The sequence below is a fragment of the Gorilla gorilla genome, chromosome 1 (assembly GCF_029281585.2).
Source record: "Gorilla gorilla gorilla isolate KB3781 chromosome 1, NHGRI_mGorGor1-v2.1_pri, whole genome shotgun sequence".
Classification (NCBI taxonomy): domain Eukaryota; kingdom Metazoa; phylum Chordata; class Mammalia; order Primates; family Hominidae; genus Gorilla; species Gorilla gorilla.
Window position 1 is genome coordinate 5,971,483 of NC_073224.2, and position 22,104 is coordinate 5,993,586.

At 36.3% G+C, this 22,104-nt stretch overlaps 1 protein-coding gene across 1 annotated transcript; it reads left to right on the plus strand.

The window, feature by feature from the left end:
* Positions 1 to 3,484: 3,484 nt before the first annotated feature.
* LOC101140436 (olfactory receptor 2T10) lies at positions 3,485 to 4,500 on the plus strand. The gene has a single exon (XM_004028743.4). It carries the CDS (start codon positions 3,562 to 3,564, stop codon positions 4,498 to 4,500), a length of 939 nt encoding a protein of 312 aa, XP_004028792.2. The 5' UTR covers positions 3,485 to 3,561.
* The last annotated feature ends 17,604 nt before the right edge of the window (positions 4,501 to 22,104 follow it).

Below are 22,104 nucleotides of genomic sequence, written 5' to 3' on the forward strand. Positions count from 1 at the left end.
ATATTACAGATCACATAAAATAACTCATAAGCATATTTAACCTAATACAAAGCTATAGTTTAGAGAGTACTTGCTGTGCATATTATATCTGAAACTCTGCAATCCTATTAATTAGGCTGTAGAAATAAGTAGTGTGTACCCCTACAGGTATAAATGGAAAAAAAAGATACTCAAAAGTTTTAGGTGACTTGCAACGTACCTCAGAAAAGAAGAGAACTAAACTAAAAAAATAACTGATTTCAGATCTTGAGCCTTTTCCTCCTGGTGGTATATTTTTCCAGGCAAATCTGACTTAAATTATAAACATCTTTTCCTCTGAAAATTGGAGCAATGTTGAATATTAGTTTTCTTTTTCTCTCTTCTTCCTCCCTCCCTTCCTTTCTTCCTTTTTTCCCCTTGTTTTTAAATAACTGATCTCCCAGACTCCAAAACAGGAAGATGTGGATGAGTGAGAGATGGTTGATAGAGGTTTCAGCCTCATGGTGAGCAACATAATTCTACTTCCTGGGTGAAGCATGACACATCACTTTGGAGTATAAGTGCGCACTCAAGAAGGAGGGGTGCTCTCCTTCCTACAGTGCAGATGTTACTACTGTGAAGCCTGTCACAACTGGTTTGCTTGCTTTGTCATGAAGGTTTCATTTTGGAAATAGCAGTTCATCTTTAAAATATTTTATTGCTTTTGAATGAACCTAATTGCTGTTCTTTCGCCTTGCATGGCCGTCTGTGCTGGTGTCATTTGTTTCCTAGAAGTGGATAAATTAATTGATTTGGTTAAGGAGAGTTTTGCTCTGCAGCCTTATGGACTGAGTCCCCTTGTTTCAGTGTCTGTGGAAGAACAGTAGATTGAACTACATGGCCAAGAAATGCAATATCCACTCTCACTTTTGTTCTCCTGAATAAACCTGAGATATGCTCACCCTGACTAGCTCATGTCCATCTCACTGCTGATTTGCATAATTATCCTCATTGTAAACCACCTGTTCAATTTGGGAAAGGGCCTCCTTACATAGACCTAGAGTTAATTAGCTCTGACAGGCACCAGTCTTATCCTGGACACTGTCCCTAAATGGACTCCATTTTTGGGAGCGTACATTAAATACACTTATTTCACTGAGAAGCTGGGCAGCAAGTGAGAATGCTTATCTCCTATAAATTGTGGAAATTCCGTTGAGTCTACTTTTCCTTACCCCTTTTCCGTCTACTTCCTGATTTTTCTCTGAGACATTATGTGATACAGATGGATGATGATCATTCAATTTGGCACGTGTGTTTTATTTGTCTCAGGTTTCGCCTTCGGTCCAGGCGTACCATGACTCACATTTTGCAGTTGTTTTATTTGATGGGACAGACATTGACTGACAGTGGCTGGAGCAGGGCTGACAGTGAATTTCTGAAACGGTTTACTTGATTCTCTGCTTTCTGAGTTCTTGGATATCTGAGAGACAGGGCCTCTATGCTGTTTCACTGCTGGATATATGCTTCATTCTTGAACCATAATTTTTTTTTCAAATTTTTCTAGATGATGTTGCTTCATTGTCTTTTGGAATCTACTAAATAATTCCACTGAATTTTTGAAGTTTATTGGGAATTCTTTATTTTGCCTTTATACTTAGAAAATTACTTTCTGCTCCAGGAAAATATAGTTTATTAGTCTAGTAATGTATTAATTGACTAAAATCTACCATTTGTTATGGCCAATGACATGTTTATTTACTGAAAATACATTCAGTCCCCTTTGGTTTTAAGTCTCTTAACATAAGAAAGCAATTTGTTAAAAACTGACATTACTTTACTCTTATGCTTTCTGTGTCCTTTGCTAAGTATTTCTAAAACAAAATGAAAACCCACGAGATTAGTCTTGGCCAGGGCAAGATATTTGAAATAAAAAAGGAAATAATATGACCAATTGCAAGAATTCTTATTTATAAATTTTAAGTTAATGATAAAGAATATAAAGTGTGCATTGCAATGTAAAAGGTTACATAAGAAAAGCTGCAATATAAAAAGGATGAATATGTGTCTGATTTAAATAAACATTTGACACGTTATTAATATATTGAACATTAATGATATCTGAAACTATTCATTTTATAAAGGATATGCATTTTCTTTAGAGAATAATAATAGCATCCATATGTAAATCACAGAATTCTGAACAAGAGAAAGATAGTGCTATCAACGGGAAAGGGCTGACCCGCACCACTGATCCCCCAAAATAACCAGGTAGAAGAAGAGTCCTACAGCCTGTTACAAGGTGATTAATTGACTAGATGCTCTGAGAAGAAATTGGAACTTGGATGATCTGAAGATAGTTATCTCAATTGATTGTTCACAGCCAGTTACAGGTAGAATTCCTTGTTCTACATTTTCCTCCCCTCTCACTAGTACACTTGAGTAGTCTTTAAAAAAAAAAATGCAACTTCAGAGACCCCCATGCTTGAACCACTGGGAGAAGGAACCTTAGGATGACCTACTTGCATACAATAAATATGTTGGATGTCACGATAAGATAAGTATAAATTGAGGCAAACTTTCTCTCACCACAATTCTACAGGCAAAATGGGGAGATTGGAAGAAAAGATGTGGGCTTGTAAAATCCAATTACATTTTACTTTAATTTTATAAAGAAGGTTCACATCAAGAAATTCCAAGTGAGGTTCAGACCAATCACCTCAGAATAAACTGATGGGATGATAATGCTGATTCCTAAAGCATCATTGATCTGAGATAGCCATAATTTTTTTTGATATCTTGAAAGATTGGCAGAAACACAACGGATTAGAACATCTTTATGGAAATTATGAAAATATGAATAACTCACAAGATTAATGTCTTTGTAATAGGTTAAGTGGAAATATAAAACTACATTTTATAAATCACATATGTGTAAAAGTAAATCATTTTAGAGAAATTTACAAGTTGTACTAGTGTCTTTAATACATTTAAAGAAATTTGACTAAATTTGTAACTTACATCAGGGTTTGGAATTTTATGTTTAAAATGTTTACAATTACTGGTTGCTTAATATATTGCTCTTAAGTATTGAAAAATTGTATGTTCGTAGATTTGTAACAAGAGATTTAAGAAACACAAGTATTACTAATCCTTTTTTGCAGACATGACTCTTGAGGGTCAAATATATAGAAATATCTATATTGATTATTAGCTCTGTAAAATCCCATGGGAATGGGATTTGGGCAATACAGGAACGTGCAACTATAAGATACTAACACACACAAAATATGAACATATATAAGTAAAAATAACTATTAGTGACTATATAATCTATAGGAAATATTTTAATTTCGGTTGTATGGACCTCTTCATTGAGAATATAAATATTTCATTCCCATTCTAGATGGGGAATCAGATTCACAATCTAATGTGCTGTCTCTTTTTAGTGCAAATTCACAGTTCATGTTGGAAATACACTCTGAGTTTTACATTGATTTTTAAAAGGTAAAGTGAAGCAAACATACTTTTACATGGTACACACATGATTATAAATAAAGTTTACTTTTGTCCTCCAGGTAAAGCCACTTCAGCCGATCATACAGCATGTGGCTGGCCAACCAGACCCTGGGTGGTGACTTTTTCCTGTTGGGAATCTTCAGCCAGATCTCACACCCTGGCCGCCTCTGCTTGCTTATCTTCAGTATATTTTTGATGGCTGTGTCTTGGAATATTACATTGATACTTCTGATCCACATTGATTCCTCTCTGCATACTCCCATGTACTTCTTTATAAACCAGCTCTCACTCATAGACTTGACATATATTTCTGTCACCGTCCCCAAAATGCTGGTGAACCAGCTGGCCAAAGACAAGACCATCTCGATCCTTGGGTGTGGCACCCAGATGTACTTCTACCTGCAGTTGGGAGGTGCAGAGTGCTGCCTTCTAGCCGCCATGGCCTATGACCGCTATGTGGCCATCTGCCATCCTCTCCGTTACTCTGTGCTCATGAGCCATAGGGTATGTCTCCTCCTGGCATCAGGCTGCTGGTTTGTGGGCTCAGTGGATGGCTTCATGCTCACTCCCATCACCATGAGCTTCCCCTTCTGCAGATCCCATGAGATTCAGCACTTCTTCTGTGAGGTCCCTGCTGTTTTGAAGCTCTCTTGCTCAGACATCTCACTTTACAAGACTTTCATGTACTTGTGCTGTGTCATCATGCTCCTGATCCCTGTGACGGTCATTTCAGTGTCTTACTACTTTATCATCCTCACCATCCATAAGATGAACTCAGTTGAGGGTCGGAAAAAGGCCTTCACCACCTGCTCCTCCCACGTTACAGTGGTCAGCCTCTTCTATGGAGCTGCTATTTACAACTACATGCTCCCCAGCTCCTACCACACTCCTGAGAAAGATATGATGTCATCCTTTTTCTACACTATCCTTACACCTGTCTTGAATCCTATCATTTACAGTTTCAGGAATAAGGATGTCGCAAGGGCTTTGAAAAAAATGCTGAGTGTGCAGAAACCTCCATATTAAAGTGTGAAAGAACTTAAGTTGGTCCTCTCTTCTTAGAGTCTCTCTTCACTTTAGGTGTCCTTCCACCAAACAATCAGCATATTGTGGTGGTGTCTGACTCCCTGAGTTGTCCTTCAGGGGGTTCAGTCCAGTGTTCTTCCCTCCTATAATCACACTTGAGATGATGTTCACTTATCCCCGCCTTCCCTCGTAGCATTGATCTCTAGTCCAGTCCTTCGGGGCCAATGGTCCTTTTTTTAGCTTACAGTGGAGAAATATGAAAATCAATGTGTTTATGACCCTTGAGCACCTTCCACCACTGAGAAAATTTGTTTTGCTATTATGGGCCCATTGATGAGTATGAAATAACACCATATTCAGAGTGTTCCTCAGCATCCACTCTGTGCTAAACGCTTTTCATTCACCACCTCATTCGACCCTCACCCTCTGTGGCTGAGGCTAAGGTCATCCACATTTCACAAGTGACAAAACAGCCTCTGAGGCTTCCCCTGACTTGCCCCAAGCAGGGGATCCTCAGGGACAGGCGGTTCATGCATCCATAGGCATTTGGAGATAAACACATTCAAGACCTCAGAGATGCTAGATGTACAGTTGAGATTTTTCTTCCATCAGAATTTCTAGAATGTGTTCTCAACCAAATTCTCATTTTCTGTGAGCATATAAGAAGTCAAACCTCCCAAAATTAGACCAGAGACATGGGCTATCCAGGAGACATGGGCTACAACATGTTTGGAGTATAATTGGTTTATTCATAGACTTAAGCAGAGAAATATGGAAGTTTCTCACACTTCTCCCTGTTCAAGCCAATGGTGACACATACCCAGAATATAATTTCAAATCACAGTTTTATGTATGTGCATGATTGTATTTGTATTTAACAAATAACATAATTACAACATCTTGTGTGATTATTATGATCTGGCACCATTTGTAGTGCGTGATATGTATGGAACACTTTTATTTTCACAGCCTATTATTAGCCTTATTCTACAGTTGATTTAACTGAGACCCATGGGTTTGAGTAACCTGAACAAAAGGGTGTGCAGCTTATAAAGTGCTCAACAGGGATTTAAGCCCAGGCAGGCAGGCTGGAGTCCCTGCCCCTGACCACCGCATGTCCTACGTCTTGTGGAGTCTGTGGCCTTTTCCACACTGCATTGCCTCTCCATCTGGGAGGGCCATACTCCAATCTTGGAAACACTATAGTTCCTTCCATACCCAATGTTTTCACGTGGCTTTCCCTCTCTTCGGAATGTTCTTTTTTATCTGTAAGTACAAGGATACGAAGATAACTTTCCATGACTACATAATCTTCCTTTAGGCCCAAGTCATTCATTCATTCAACAAATAACTACTGAGCCCCTATAGTTTGCCAGGCCCCGTTCTACAAACTGAGGATACATCAATGAGCAAAACAAATAAAAATCTTCATCTTTTTTAGCACTTAAAGGGTGTATACAGAAAATAAATTTGGTAATTGAGAAGAAGACATGGAGTATTATCAGAAGAAAAGTGTTGGAAAATCTTGAGCAGGAGAGGGGTCTTGGAGTGTAGGGGTCACGTTTCATATAGGGATTTAGGCTAATCCTCACTGGTTATAGTTGAGCAAAGATGTGGAGTTTACAAGTTAATGAGCCACATTGATATTGGGAGAAATGCTTTCAAGACAGAGCACAGGGACATCTACCAGTCTGTCAATCAAGAGTCCAGCAGGACCACGTCTCAGTAATAGGGATGAACTAGATGTAGATTGAGTCTAACTCAAATTATAAAAAATGATAGCAAAATAAATTTTTCCAACAAACAAAAGTGGATAAAATTCTTCAGCCATAGAAAAATTATCTCAAAAGTAAACTCAGAAATATAAGCAAAAATGACAAACATCAACCCCAAAGAGTAATATGTAAATGAGTCATAATCAATATTGACTTAGCAATAATTTTAATGTAATACAGTTTAGATTTGTGCAAAACTTAAATGTATGAAAACTCATGTTGAAGATAGTTATATCAATATTGATGTAGTAGAGAGGTAGTAATTTGTGTTAAACTTTAGTAAATCAAGAGTACATGCTGTAATGTTTATAGTAACCGCCAAAACAAGTTTATAAAATGAAAAAATGATAGATTATTTTATATTTCTAAAAGAAGCAATGAAAGAATGAAAAAGAGACGTGAAACAGATGGGCCAAATAGAATATGGTTAGAAGTTATAGCTCACATAGAACCCCGATTATATCAGTAATTATTACACATTGCATGCATGTATCAAAATATCACATGTGCCCCATAAATATGTACAAATATTATGTAGCAATAAAATGTAATATACTAAATGTTCCAAGTAAAATACTGAGATTATCAGATTATACAATATTATGATTACAGACACCTTAAGTATAAGGATGCAGAGAGACTGAGGCTGTAAGAATGAAAGATGTGGCTCCTCCTGCCAATCACAGCTGCTGGGCCCAGGGTGGTTCCGTCCATCCTCCGCCTCACCATGGCTTCCTACAGCCATCGCCAGTTGTCGGGCACATTGTCCTTCCGGGGCCTGGGCGGAGGCTCCGTGCGTTTTGGGGCGGGGTCGCCTTCAGCGCGACCAGCATGCACTGGGGCTCCGGCGGCGCGGCGTGTCGGTGTCTTCCGACATTATTTCATACATTATGTACATATATTTCATACATTATGAAATCATGACCCACCATCAAGCTCGTTAACATTTCCATCACCTCACATAGTTATTTTTTTTGGGTGTGGTTAGAACACTTAAGATATCCTCTTAACAAATGTCACGTATACAAGATTTATCCTCTTAACAGATGTCAAGTATACAAGACAATATTGCTAACTGTAGTCACCATGCTGTATTTAGCCCTCTAGAAATTATTCACTTTTGCATGACTGAACTTTGTTTGTACCATTTGACCAATCTGTATTCGTTTCCCTAAACTCATCACGGGGGACCAACATGCTACTGTTTCTATGAGCTAGTCTACTATTTTAGATAAGTGAGAATATATGGTATTTATCTTTCTGTGTATTTTTCACTTAGCATAATATAGTTCAGGTTCATTCATGTTGTGCCAAATGGCAGGATTTACTTTGTTTGGGGCTACAAAATAAAGAATATTTCATTGTTCAAATATGTGTATTTATATTCATTACATTTTCATTCATTTACAGTTATTTTTCTATTTTTGCTATTGTGAGTAATGCTGCAATAAACACTGGTGTGCCGATACCTCTTTGAGATCCCGCTTTCACTTCTTTGGGTGAACCATTACCTAGAAGCATGACTGCTAGATCATATGATACACTATTTTTAACTTTTTGAAGAAACGCTATACATTTTGCTTATAATTGCTGTGCCAATTTCCATTCTCACCAACAATGTTCAAAGGTTTCTTTTTCTCCACTTTCCCTCTCGTTTCATCTGTAATGATGGCTATTCTAACCGGTGGGAGGCGATACCTCGTTGTGGTTTTAGTTTGCGTTTGCCTGATGCTTAGTGATGTTCAGCTCTTTTTATTTACGTGGTGGCCATTTTTATGTCGTCTTTGGAGAAATGCCTACCCAGGCCCTTTGCTTATTTTTAATCAAGGTAATTGGTTTTTGCTATTGAGTTGTTTGAGCTCCTTATAAGTTCTGGATATTACCCTCTTTACAGATATATGGTTTGCAGATATTTTCTCCCATTCTGTAGGTTGCCTTTTCACTTTGTTGATCAGTTGGCCAAATATGCTCGGGTTGCTTTCTGTTCTCCCTATTGTGTTTCATTAGTCTATATGTCCATTTTTCTTTTTTATGACAATTCTTTACAGTGATAATTCCCAGACCTTTGTAATATATTTTGAAATCAATGTGATGCCTCTAGTTTTGCTCAAGGTTGATTTGGCTATTTGAGATCTTTCATGGTTCTAGATGTATTTACTTATTGTTTTTTTTATTTCTGTAAAGAAATACCAGTGATATTTTATAGAAATTGCAATTTATAGATTGTTTTGCTTAATAAGGACATTTTAAACAATGTTAATTATTCAAATCTACAAATTTGAAGATTTGTTAATTATTCAAATCAATGAATACAGTGTCTTTCCATTTATTTGTGTCTCCTTCAATATCTTTGACTAAGGTATTATGATTTTTAGTGTAGGAGTCTTCTGCCCCATTGGATAAGTATTCCTAAATATATTATTTTTTGCTATTTTAAATGGGATTGCTTTCTTATTTTCCTTCAAATAGCTCATCGTTTGTGTGCAGAAATGTCACTGATTTTTGTGTGCTATTTTATGTTCTGCAACTTTACTGAATTTGTTTATTCGAATAGTTTTTTTGGAGTAGTCTTAGGGTTTTTATATATACGGCCATGTCACCTGCATATAGAGATTATTTTAATATTTTTCTAATTTTGATGCTTTTTTGTCTAATTGCTTTGGCTAGGACTTTCAGTACCATGTTAAATAGAAGTGGTGACAATGAACATCCTTGCTTTGTACCAGACCATAGGAGAAACATTTTCATTTTTTATTATGTTAACTGTGGGCTTCTCATGTATAATATGTTGTGTTGAAATAAGTTCCTTCTATACCTGTTTTTCAGAGTTTTGACATGAACTGTCAAATGCTTTTGCTGCAAATTTTTTTATTCTCTTAATGTGTTATATCACACTGATTGACTTGCCTATGTTGAAGCATTCTTGCATCCCAGAGATACATTTCAGTTGGCTATGGTTTATTCTCTCTTTAATGGGCTGTTGAATTTGGTTTGTTAGTATTTTGTTGAAGATTTTTACACCTATGTTTATCAGTGATATTGACCTGTAGTTTTATTTTCTTTTGATTATCTTTGTCTGGCTTTGATATAAGTGTTTGATGGCCTCATAAAATGAGTTTGGGGCATTCTCCTGGTTTTTGAAAGAGTTTAAGAAGGATTGCTATTAGTTCTTCTTTGAATGTTTAGAATTCATCCACGAAGCCATTTGGTTCTGGTCTTTTCTTTGGGAAGTTTTTGTTTACTAATTTGATCTTCTTCTTCCTCTGTTCAGGCTTCCTATTTCCTCTTGATTTAGTTTTGGTAGGTTTCATAAATCAAGTTTGATTTCTTATAGATTATCTAATTTATAAGTGCACAATTTTCATAATAGTCTTTTATAATCCTTTTCATTTTGAGGCATTTGTTCTAATGACTCCTATTTCTCATTTTAGTTGAGGATACTCTTTTTCTTAGTCTAGTCTTAGTCTAAAGGTTTATCACCTTTAAATTTTTAAAAAACAATTTAGTTTTGTTGATTTTTCTTTAGTTTTTCTAGTCCGATTTCTACTTTAATATTTTCTTCTGTATTATAACTTTGGACTTAGGCTCTCTATTTCTAGTTTCTTGATATATAAAGTTAGTTGGTTAATTTGAATTCTTTTTTTTCATGTAGCTATTCATTGCAATCAGCTTTTCTCTTAGTACTGGGTTTGGTGCATCTCATAAGTTTTAGTATAGTGTATTTTTTGTCTGTCTTGAGATTTTAATTCTCTTTTGATTTTTCCTTTTGCCCAGTCATTGCTCAATTTAATGGTATATATGTTAACACGCCAATATGTGATAGAGCACATAAACCTCCAAATTACTAAAGTTATAGAAGATTTATACAACATACTTAATGGTAACAAAACTTTGTACATATGGAACAATGCTCACAACAATAAGAAAAGTCACGTTCTTTTCTAGTTCACGTGGGATTCTCACCAAAATCAAACACAGGTGGGCCTTTGACAGAACAATAATATAAACATGACATAAAACGTGTAGGATGCAGCTAAACCAGTGGTTACAGAAAAAATTTATCCCTGTAGATCATTAAGAAGAAAGGTTAAATATTGACTAATCTCCTATTTCAAGAAGATAGAATAAAAAAATCTCAAATTATATCTACAAAATGTGGAAAGAAAATGAGTAAAGAATGAAGTAGACACCATCAATTATTTATAAATGTATGTAGAAATCATAGGTTAATATTCGTGTTCCTGATTTCAGTTCCACACCAAAGGTCTATAATCATTTTTCTACTTTCATGTTCTTATTGCATTATTTTTTAAAATATTTTTAATTGAAATATTAAAATATAGATTTTTATGGGGTAGAATGTGATATTTTAATATATGAATATTGTAATGATGAAATTAACCTAATGAACATATTATCACCAATTTTCATGGTGAGACATTTAAAATGTACCCACTTAGCAATTTTTGATATATACAACACATATATATTACACATATAATTGTAATTATGTATTATATATAATATACATTATACACACATATGTATTATATATACAATTATAATATTTTGATATATACAACACAATATAAAACATTGACACATGAACAAGATTTTCTTCTATTTAAAGGCTGAATTACATTTCACTGTGGATATATGTCTTGTTTTCTATATCTATTCATCCACTGATGGATACTTAGGTTGATTCCATATCTTGACTATTGTGAATAATGTTGCAATGAACATGGGAGTGCAGATATCTCTTTGACGTGCCCATTTAAATTGGATACATCCTTAGTAATGGAATTCCTGAATCACATGGGGTTCATACTATTAATGCCCACATCAAAAAGTCTGAAAGAGCACAAATAGGCAATCTAAGGTCACACCTCAAGGAATTAGAGAAACAAGAACAAACCAAACCCAAACCCAGCAGAAGAAAAGAAACAACAAACATCAGCGCAGAACTACATGAAATTGAAACAAAAAATACAAAAGCTATATGAAACAATGTAGGTTCTTTGAAAAAATAAGTAAAATTGATAGACTGTTAGCAAGATTAATCAAGAGAATAGCCAAATAAGCTCAATTAGAAATGAAACAGGTGATATTACAACCAATATCACAGAAACACAAAAGCTTATTCGTGGCTACTATGAACAGCTTTATGCATGTAAAGTAGAAAGCCTACAGGAGATGAATTAATTTCTGGAAATATACAATGCTCCTAGATTAAACCAAGAAGAAATAGAAACTCTGAAGAGACCAGCAACTAGCAGCAAGATTGGAATGGTAATTAAAAAATGCCAAGAAAAAAAGTCTGGGACCAGATGGATTCACAGCTGAATTAATTGGCATTAATCCTACTGACACTATTCCACGAGATAGAGGGAAACCTTCCTAAATCATTCTACGAAGCCAGTATCGCCCTAATACCAAACCCAGGAAAGGACATAACAAAACTATAGACCAATATCCCTGATGAACATACATGCAAAAATTCTCAGCAAAATACTGTCTAACAGAATCCAACAACATATCAAAAAGATAAATCATCATGATCAAGTGGGTTTCGTAACAGGGATGCAGGGTTGGTTTAACATTTATGAGTCAACTCATGTGATACATCACATAACCATGTGACTTTTGTTTTTAATTCTGTTTATCTCAATAGTTGCAGAAAAAGCATTTGACAAAATCCATCCCTTTATGATTAAAACCCTCAGCAAAATCAGCATACAAGGGACATACTGTAAGCTAATAAAAGCCACTTATGACAAACCCACAGCAAACATTATTCTGAATGGGGAAAAGTTGAAAGCATTCCCTCTGAGAACTGGAACAAGGCAAGGAGGCCCATTTTTGCCACTTATATTCGATATAGTTCTGGGAGTCCTAGCCAGAGCAATCAGACAAGAGAAAGAAGTAAAGGGCATCCAAATCAGTAAAGAGGAAGTTATGCTGTCGGTTTGCTGATAATATGATCGTATACCAAGAAAACCCTAAAGACTCATCCAAAAAGCTCCTGGAATTGGTAAATGAAGTCAGCAAAGTTTCAGAGTACAAAATTAATGTACACAACTCAGTAGCTCTGTTAATACAGCAATAGCTACCAAGCTGAGATTCAAATCAAGAGCTCAACGCAATTTACAATAGCTGCAAAATAAAATACTTAGGAATACCTAACCAAGGAGGTAAAAGACCTCTATGAGGAAAACTACAAATCACTGCTGAAAGAGATCATAGATGACACAAATAAATTGAAACACATCCCATGCTCATGGGTAGGTAGAATCGATAATTGAAAATGACCATATTGCCAAAGCAATGGACAAATTCAATGCAATTCCCATCAAAACACCACCATCATTCTTCACAGAACAGCAATCCTAAACAATCCTAAAATTCATATGGAACCAAAAAGCCCACATAGCCAAAGCAAGACTAGGAAAAAAGAACAAAACCAGAGGCATCACATTACTCGACTTCAAACTATACTATAAGTCCATAGTCACCAAAATAGCTTGGTACTGGCATAAAAATCAGTATATAGACCAATGGAACAGTATAGAGAACCCAGAAATAAAACCAAATACTACAGCCAACTGATCTTCAACAAAGCACACAAAAACATAAAAGTGGGGAAAGGACACCCTATTCAACAAATGGTGCTGAGAAAATGGCAAGCCACATGTAAAGAATGAAACTGGAACCTCATCTCTAACCTTACAGAAAAAGCAACTCAAGATGGATCAAAGACTTCAACCTAAGACCTGAAATTATTAAAAATCTGGAAGATAACGTCAGAAAATGTTATCTTGTAGACATTGGCTTAGGCAAAGACTTCATGACCAAGAACCCAAAAGCAAATGCAATAAAAACAGAAATAAATGGGACTTAATTAAACTAAAAAGCTTCTGCACAGCAAAAGACATAATCATCAGAGTAAACAGACAACCCATGGAGTGGGAGAAAATCTTCAGTCTCAACATCCAACAAAGGACTAATATCCAGAATCTACAAGAAACTCAAATCAGCACGAACAAAACAAAGCCGTTAAAAAGTGGGCTAAGGACAAAAATAGACAATTCTCAAGAGAAAATATACAAATGGTCAACAAACATGAAAAAAATACTCAACATCACTAATTATCAGGGAAATGAAATTCAAAACCACAATGCAATACCATCTCACTCCTGCAAGAATGGCCATAATCAAAAAAATTTTTAAAAATAGACATTGGTGTGGATGTGCTGCAAAGGGAACTCTTTTACACTGTTGGTGCAAATGTAAACTTGTACAACCACTATGGAAAACAGTGTGGAGATTCCTTAAAGATCTCAAAGTATGTCTACCATTTGATCCAGCAATCCCACTACTTGGTGTGTACCCAGAGGAAAATAAGTCATTGTATTCAAAAGATACTTACACACGTTTACAGCACCACACTTCACAATTGCAAAAATGTGGAAGCAGCCCAAATGATCATCAATCAATGAGTGGATAAAGAAAATCATATATATTCATATATTCTCATATTCATATATATTCATATATTCACATACATATATTCACATATACATATATTTATATATACATATATACACATATATACATATATTCCTACATATGCATATATATAGATATATATATAGATATATATATATACATGAATACTACTTAGCCATGAAAAGGAATGAAATAATGGCATTTGCAGCAAACTAGATGTAATTAGAGACCATTATTCTAAGTGAAGCAACTCAGGAATGAAAAACCAAACATTGTTCTCACTCATACGTGGGAGCTAAGCTATGAGGATACAAAGGGATAAGAATGATACAATAGACTTTGGGGACTTGGGGGAAAGGGTGGGAGCAGGTGAGGGATAAAAGACTACACATTGGGTACAGTGTACACTACTTGGGTGATGAGTGCACCAAATTCTCAAATTGCCACTAAAGAACTTATTAATGTAACCAAACACCAACTGTTCCCCAAAAACCCATTGAAATAAAAAAACATATCATAGGTACATGATCCAGGGGCAGTGGCTTATGCCCTATAATCCCAACACTCTGGAAGGCTGAGGTGGGAAGATTGCTTGAGCCTAAGTATTTGAGACCAGCCTGGGTAACACAGTGAGACCTCATATCTCCATAAATTAAATTTAAAAAAGTTAGGGAGGCATAGTGGCACGTGTCTATAGTCCTAGCTACTCAGGAGGCTGAGGTGAGAGGATCACTTGAGCCTGGGAGATTGAAGCTGCAGTGAGCCACAATTGTGACACTGCACTCCAGCCTGGGTGACAGAGCAAGACCCTGATTCAAAAACGGGGGTATACATTTTACAGATACATCAAATTCTTATCTGTGCTCTCTTGAATTCCCTCTCTTAGCGTCCTCAGACCAATTTTTTTAAACAGTAGGTGTGTATCTTCCCTATCAATTTTTAATGTTTTTATTGCAGATATATGTGTCCAAATGTAATATTTTAGCAGGATGTATTTGTTAAATGGTAGCACACTGATCATTCTGCCACATATATTTTCCTTCAACTTTACTTATTGAAATGTTCACAATAAATTGGTATTAATATTGGTCATGTGTGCATTTTCTTTATATGAATATTTAGGTTTACCACTTTTTTCATGCTTTATAGTGTAACGGAGTGTCTATCCTTGTATAATCTCCTTGGAAGTCTTAGGTAGTGAAGAAAGAACATCTTCAATGTTATGAGATATTACTAAATTCATCTCTAAAGGAGTTGCACTAATCTCTCTAACCATCATTTTCCCTTCTTCATTTATTTAACAAATAATCAATTTTTACTATTATGTTGGTGCGAAAGTGATATATGCCAGGTATAGTGCTAATGTTAGAAAACAACAGAGAAGAAAATAAATATATTTTGGTCTCCTTGTGCGATAACAAAACCCCAAACAGTGAATAGGTAAAACATATGATGTGGTCATGCCAGATGATGATATATGTTATGAACATAAAATAGGGAGCACTGTTGCAAATTTTAAATATAATTACGGATCAGTCAGAATGCACAAGGTAATGCCATAGTAACATCTCAAGCTGCACAAAAACATTGTTTATGTGATGTTCACATTGTAAATCTGTCAGATGGTACTCGGGGTCCACTCGTCAAAAGTTCCTCAAGGACCTAAGATGATGGATAAATTTGTTGACCATTTTGTCATTTTATGTTCTTGAATATGTTTATATTTGTGGCTATACATGAAGCTTGTACAACTATTGAAGTATATCCATAAAAAATCATAAGTGTACAGCTCATTAAGGATTTCATAGCAGTACCTAAAATGTATCTAGAATTTTGCAATTTTACGTATTATCAACCCTCCACCTGCAATTTTTAAACACTTATTTAGTTTTTTAACTTTCATACCTATACAGCATTTAGATAGCCCATTAAAGTAATTTCTAATTATACATATTCATGTGGAATTTTCATTGAAACTTAGAAATAATTAAAATACAAGAGTGAGTTGAGGCTTGTGTGAAGGGTATAAAAGAAGAATTGTTATGTCTGAGGTGTGAGAGTTCTCATTTATTGAGTAGAGCATGCCTTCATAAAGAAATTGTCATATTATCTAAGCGTTTATGACTGGTAGGGTTTATACAGAAATGCATTTGGTAAATTCACAGCAAGGAAGCAGCATACAAGAAGTTATGAAGGAATATGAAAGTGTGTGGTTTAAAGATACTCAGATATTGGAAGAAGCAATGTTGGAAGACAGGGTGGGTAACAGCCAAGGAGAGAATATGCTCATTCTGTCTCCTGGTGTCAGTATCTGCTTCTGCAGTTGGGCTTATGAGTTGGATTCTGCATCTGAAGATTCAACCAATCATGGACTTAACCAATCATGGATTGAAACTATAATTAGGCTTATCATGGTCACATTGGTACAGACTTTTCTAAATTTTATTTTTGTTGTGACATAGTAGGTGTATACATTTACGGGGTACATGAGATGTTTTGATACAGGGATGCAATGCATAATAAATGCATGATGAAAAATGGAGTATCCTCTCAAGCATTTATCTTTTGTGTTACAATATTACTATACCCTTCTAGTTATTTTTAAATATACAATTGTTATTGACGATGTCAGTCTATTATGCTAGTACTTATTCATTCTAACAACTTTGTTGTATCCATTAACCATCCCCACCTACCCCTTCACCCCCCAGTACCCTTCCCAGTATCTGCTAAGCATATCTCTAATTTATATCTCCATGAGTCCAGTTGTTTCGATTTTTAGGTGCCACAAATAACTGACAACATGCAATGTTTGTCTTTCTGTGCCTGGCTTATCTGACTTAGCATAATGGCCTCCAGTTCCATCTATGTTGTTGCAAATGGCAGGATCTCATTATGTTTTGTGGCTATATAGTACCTATCATGTATAAGTACCACATTTTCTTTACCCATTCATCTGTTGATGGACACATAGGTTGCTTCCAAATTTTAGCTACTGTGAACAGAGCTGCAACAAACATGGAAGTGTAGATATCCCTTCAGTATATTGATTTCTTTTCTTTTGTGTATATATACCCAGCAGTGTGATTGCTGGATAATACGTTAGCTCTATTCTTAGTTTTTTGAGGAACCTCCAAACTGTTCTCTGTTGCACCTTTAAATACAACTTTTAAATGCAACTTTACATTCCCACAAAGAGTTTGAGGGTTCCCTTTTCTCCATGTCCTCGCCAGCATTTATTTTTGCATGTCTTTTGTATGAGAGCCATTTTAATTGGGATGAGATGGTATCTCATTGTAGCTTTCATCTGTATTTCTCTGATCAATGTTGAGCATATTTTATGTGCCTGTTTTTGATTTGTATGTCTTTTTTTGAGAAATGTCTATTCAATCTTATCAATATATAAATCAGATTATTAGATTTTTTCCTAGAGATTTGTTTGAGCTCCCTATGTATTGTGGTTATTAATTCCTTGTCAGGTGTGTAGTTGGAAAACATTTTCTTCCATTTCGTGGGATGTCTCTTCGTTGATTTATTTCCTTCACTGTGCAGAAGCTTTTTAACATAATGTGCTCTCATTTGTCCATGTTTGCTTTGGTTGCCTGTGTTATGGAGTATTACTCAAGAAATATTTGCCCAGACAAATATCCTGGAGATTTTCTCCAATGTTTTCTTCTGGTAGTTTCATAGTTTGAGGTCTTAAAGTCTTTAGTCCATTTTGACTTTATCTTTGTATGTGGTGGGAGACGGGACTAGTTTCATTTTTCTTCATATAGATATCCACTTTTCCCAGTGCTGCTTATTGAAGAGATGATCTTTTCCCCAGTGTATGTTCCTTCCACCTTTGTAGAAAATGAGTTCACTGTAGGTGTGTGGATTTGTTTCTGAGTTCTCTATTCTGTTTCATTGGTCTATGTATCTGCGTTTATGCCAGCACCATGCTGTTTTGGTTATGGTAGCTCTGTAGTATAATTTGAAGTCAGGCAATGGGATTCCTCCAGTTTTGGTGGGTTGGTTGGTTGGCGGTTTTGCTTAGAATAATTTTGGCTCCTCTGGGTGTTTTGTGCCTTCATACAAAGGATAGTGTCTTTTATATCTGTAAGAAATGTCATTGGTATTTTGATAAGGATAACACTGAATCTATAGATTGCTTTGAGTACTATGGATATTTTAACAATATTGATTCTTTTGGTTCATGAACCTGGAATATCTTTTCATTTTTTAGTGTCCTCTTCAATTATTACTGTTTTATAGTTATCATTATAGAACTCTTTCACTTCTTTGGTTAATTCCTCTTTAATTTTATTTGTGGCTATCATAAATGCCATTACTTTTTAAATTTGTTTTAATCTATTTGCGATTGACATATAGAAATCTGCCTTTTGTATGTTGATTTTGTATCCTGCAACTTTCCTGAATTTGTTTATTAGTTCTAATAGGTTTTTGGGGAGACTTTAAGTTTTTCCAAGCATAAGGTCCTATCATCTGTGAACAAAGATAATTTTACTTTTCTTTGACATTTGATGCCGTATGTATGTGTGTGTATATATATATATATATATTTGTTTCTCTTGTCTGATTGCTCTAGCTAGAACTTCCAGTAATATGTTGAATAACAATGGTAACAATAGTTGCACTAAAGTGCAAGACAAAATCTCCTTTTCTTTAATTTTCTGTCCACTTTCCTCAAGCAGAAGGAGTCTTGCCCCATAGCCACCATAGCTGGTAATATGCTGAGTCTCACCTGAAGCTAGCATGTCTGAGAGTCTCACCCAAGGCCCTCATGACTCTGGGTGGTATCCAACCCTGATGTGGCTGAGCTGGTATCCAAGACGCAAGACAAAGTCCTCCTCACTCTTCCCTCTCCTCTCCTAAAGCAGAGGAAAGAGGCCTCTTTTGGAGCCACAAGCCGTGGAGCCTGAGGTTAGGGGATGAGTTTAGCTGCCCTGGCTGGTGTTTTAATAGGTCATGTGTCCCCCGAGTCCACTGGCTCTGGGCCCAGATTAGCATTAGGATTTGCAGCTCTTGTGGTCTAGACTGCCCTTCAGGTTTGTCTGTGGCTCCAGAGCACTTTAGCCCTTCATGGTGAGGCTTGGGTAACTGAAGTTCCAAACACTGGGATTCGCAATTCCCAATTCCCTTCCAGCAATGGCTGGTTTATATGCGCCCTTCATGGTTGGTGTCAGCTGAATTTGGTCTGGGTCTTCTTTCTGCTATAACAAGGGCATTGCTGAGTTCAGTGTCTTAGAATTGCTGGCTCTCCCTCTCCCCAGTGCACAGAGAAGCTCTCCATACCACACCTCCACTGCTGGGGGATGAAGGAGTGGTAGTGTCAGTGATGCAATACTGTTTTTCCAACTTCTTCAATGCCTCATTCAGAAATATGAATTTAACTCCTACTGTGAGTGCTCACCTGATTTTTGGTTCTTGTAAAGGTGTTTTTTGTGTAGGTAGTTTTTAAATTGGTGTTCTTGCAGGGGATGATCAGTGGAAACTTCTATTCTGTCATCTTGCTCCATCCTCCAGACTTTTTTTCCTTGTCATTATTTCCTAAAAAAAAATAGTATAATGGCTATTTACATAGCATTCATATTGCATTAGTTGTTATAAGTAATCTAGACATGATTTCAAGCATATGGGAAGATTTGTGCAGGTTATATAGAAATACTGTGCCATTTTATATTAGGGGATTTAGCATCATGGATTTTGGTATTTTCAGGATGTCCTGGATACTGAGGACAGATAATGAAGGATGACTGTACACAGGGATGAATACAGTACTCAGTGTTTGTACGTTCGTCATGCTAGAAGGACTCAGCACAGTCTCAGAACCTTGCAGGCACTGAGAAAAGTGGCTCCCTTTTCCCATTCTTTTTCATTCCCAGATTATATAATCTAAATTCGATGAGAATAATATTTCAAGGGAAGTCTCTGAGCCTTTAAGGAGAGGGGCGATGTGGGAGAAGGTCACCCTGTCATGGAGAAATCTTAGACCACATTTGGTCATCAGATTCATAGATGTCTTAAGAGTCACAGAAGCATAGCAAGTACATAACACTCCTTCTTTTATTTGCTTCTGAGGAAGTGACACTCAGAGCTTTTAGTGTCTTGACTAAGATTACACAATTAATTGGAAGCAAATATAATAAATGGTAAATGTTTCTTTTAGAACCTTAAAGGTTGTCAGACTCCGATATTTTCTCCTGAATCTGGGAAAGCCCCAGCTGTGTTAATGGAAAGTCTCTATAGATGCAAATTTTCCCCACAAAAGATGGCTTTGTAGGGCCATTTCAAAATATGTCAAAGACATACTTTGGGGTGGAATATTTTGATTTTCCTCAGGGTCTGCTATCTGTCATGTGATGCTATACCAGAGTCAGGTTGGAATTTGGTATCTTATTGCCACTCAGAGTCTGTTTTGTCAGTCTTAGGAACTCTATTTCAATGTTATTGCTGGTCAGTTGTGCCTAAATTCCAACAGACAGGGGTGTAATGAAGTGTGTCTCCCTTCTTGTTATGTCCTGCAATTAAGCTTTTCAGCTTTCCTGAGGTCCTCTTGTCCTAGAAGGGGGTCTGTTCAGTTGATTAGGGGTCTTAGGATTTTAAATTTAGTTTACAGACTTCTGACACTGGTTTTGCATGATCCTCCCTTTGTGAAATTCAGATTTGCTTTTACAAAGAGCTTACTTTAAATGTCCGATACGAAAATATAATTTTAATCTAGAAAAATGAAGTTGTTTAAAAATGTGCAATGTCATGAAAAAGATGGATTTGCTTTTGGATAGACGCATCGCATAAATGAAAAACATGTTTAATTACCACGTGGACTGTAAGTGGAAAGTTAGAATCTAACTATCAAAAACAAATAGCAAAACAAAACAAAAATACCAAAATGGTGGATTCTGAGGTGGTCTTAAAGAAAGTAGAAGCTCCAGGGAGGAGACAATGCCAAGTACAGGGAAGATGAATAAGCAGAAAAAAAAAAGGGAAAACAGTGCAAAGGATTAAGCAATAAACACCTCAATTCCCTAATGTGAAGAAACTGATGATGTAATTTTCTCATTTTCATTCTGAATTTAAACCCCTTTGCTTTGGCGTTAGATTGGTGAAAGCAGCTTCACTGAGCTGGCGTGGCTTAGATTTATTCTCTGATGGAGCAGAAGAGGTGGAGCAAATGGTTTGTGCTCTATGTGCTGTGTTTGTCTCTTTGTGGAAAGGTGTCTTGATAACCCGTTTCTTCAGTGCTTTATAAAGGGGATAAGTAAGGAACAAAGATACCTGACTCTTGTTGCTAGCTCTTTGTAATTCTGACTTTAGGTTTCCTGAAGTCCCAGGTTTTTTTTTTTTTTTCTGGTCTCTTGTTTTGTGTGTGTGGTTTGGTTTTTGTTGTTATTGTTTTGTTTTGTTTTGTTTTGTTTTTTTGCCCTAGGAACAGTGCATTGTATTTCACTTTGCATTTCCACCTGCCTCAGTCACTGTTAGTTTTTTCCTCAACATTATTTCTCTAACCTGCAGTACAGCAACCCTGAGGATGACCAAATCTCAGTCATGGAGCTCCTGACTCTTCATTAGTCTAGAAGTTAGTGGGCTTTTTAACTTTGAGACAATTGTATCAAGCATGATTGAAACAATTCAACTGGAAAATTAAAACTGAAATATTCAGACAAAGCAGTCACTGAGCAAAGCTATGAATTTATGGGAGGGGGGTGGTGATTAGATTATTATGCAAAGGAGATGCAGGACAAGAGGATCCCTAGGCTTGGTTGCAGGGCTGCGGTTTTATGAAAGATTCAACACAACTGCCTTATGTGCTTTAACTTCATTTTTCAATCACCATGCATGGAATTTTGGACATTTTAGGCACGATTTTGGGGGATAAATGGTATCAGCAAAATGAAAATAAATATTTTGTTTATATTTCAACTAAATACTTGATATTTAGGGCATCTGTAGCATTTATTGCTGTGATTTCTTGTAAAAATATTTCTCTGCCTGACAGTTAATAAATTAAATGCCTTAGATTTCACTGGGGACTGGGAGAGGGCTCACTGTTCCTACTGCTGCTCTCCTGATCGGCACTAGTTCTGCACCCTGGGCTCAGTGGATGGCTTCATGCTCACTCCCATCACCATGAGCTTCCCCTTCTGCAGATCCTGGGAGATTCATCATTTCTTCTGTGAAGTCCCTGCTGTAGCGATCCTGTCCTGCTCAGACACCTCACTCTATAAGACCCTCATGTACCTATGCTGTGTCCTCATGCTGCTCATCCCTGTGATGATCATTTCAAGCTCCTACTTACTCATCCTCCTCACCATCCACA

Excerpts from the sequence above, each read along its gene's own strand:
- LOC101140436 (XM_004028743.4), top strand. The coding sequence starts at position 3,562 with ATGTGGCTGGCCAACCAGACCCTGGGTGGTGACTTTTTCCTGTTGGGA.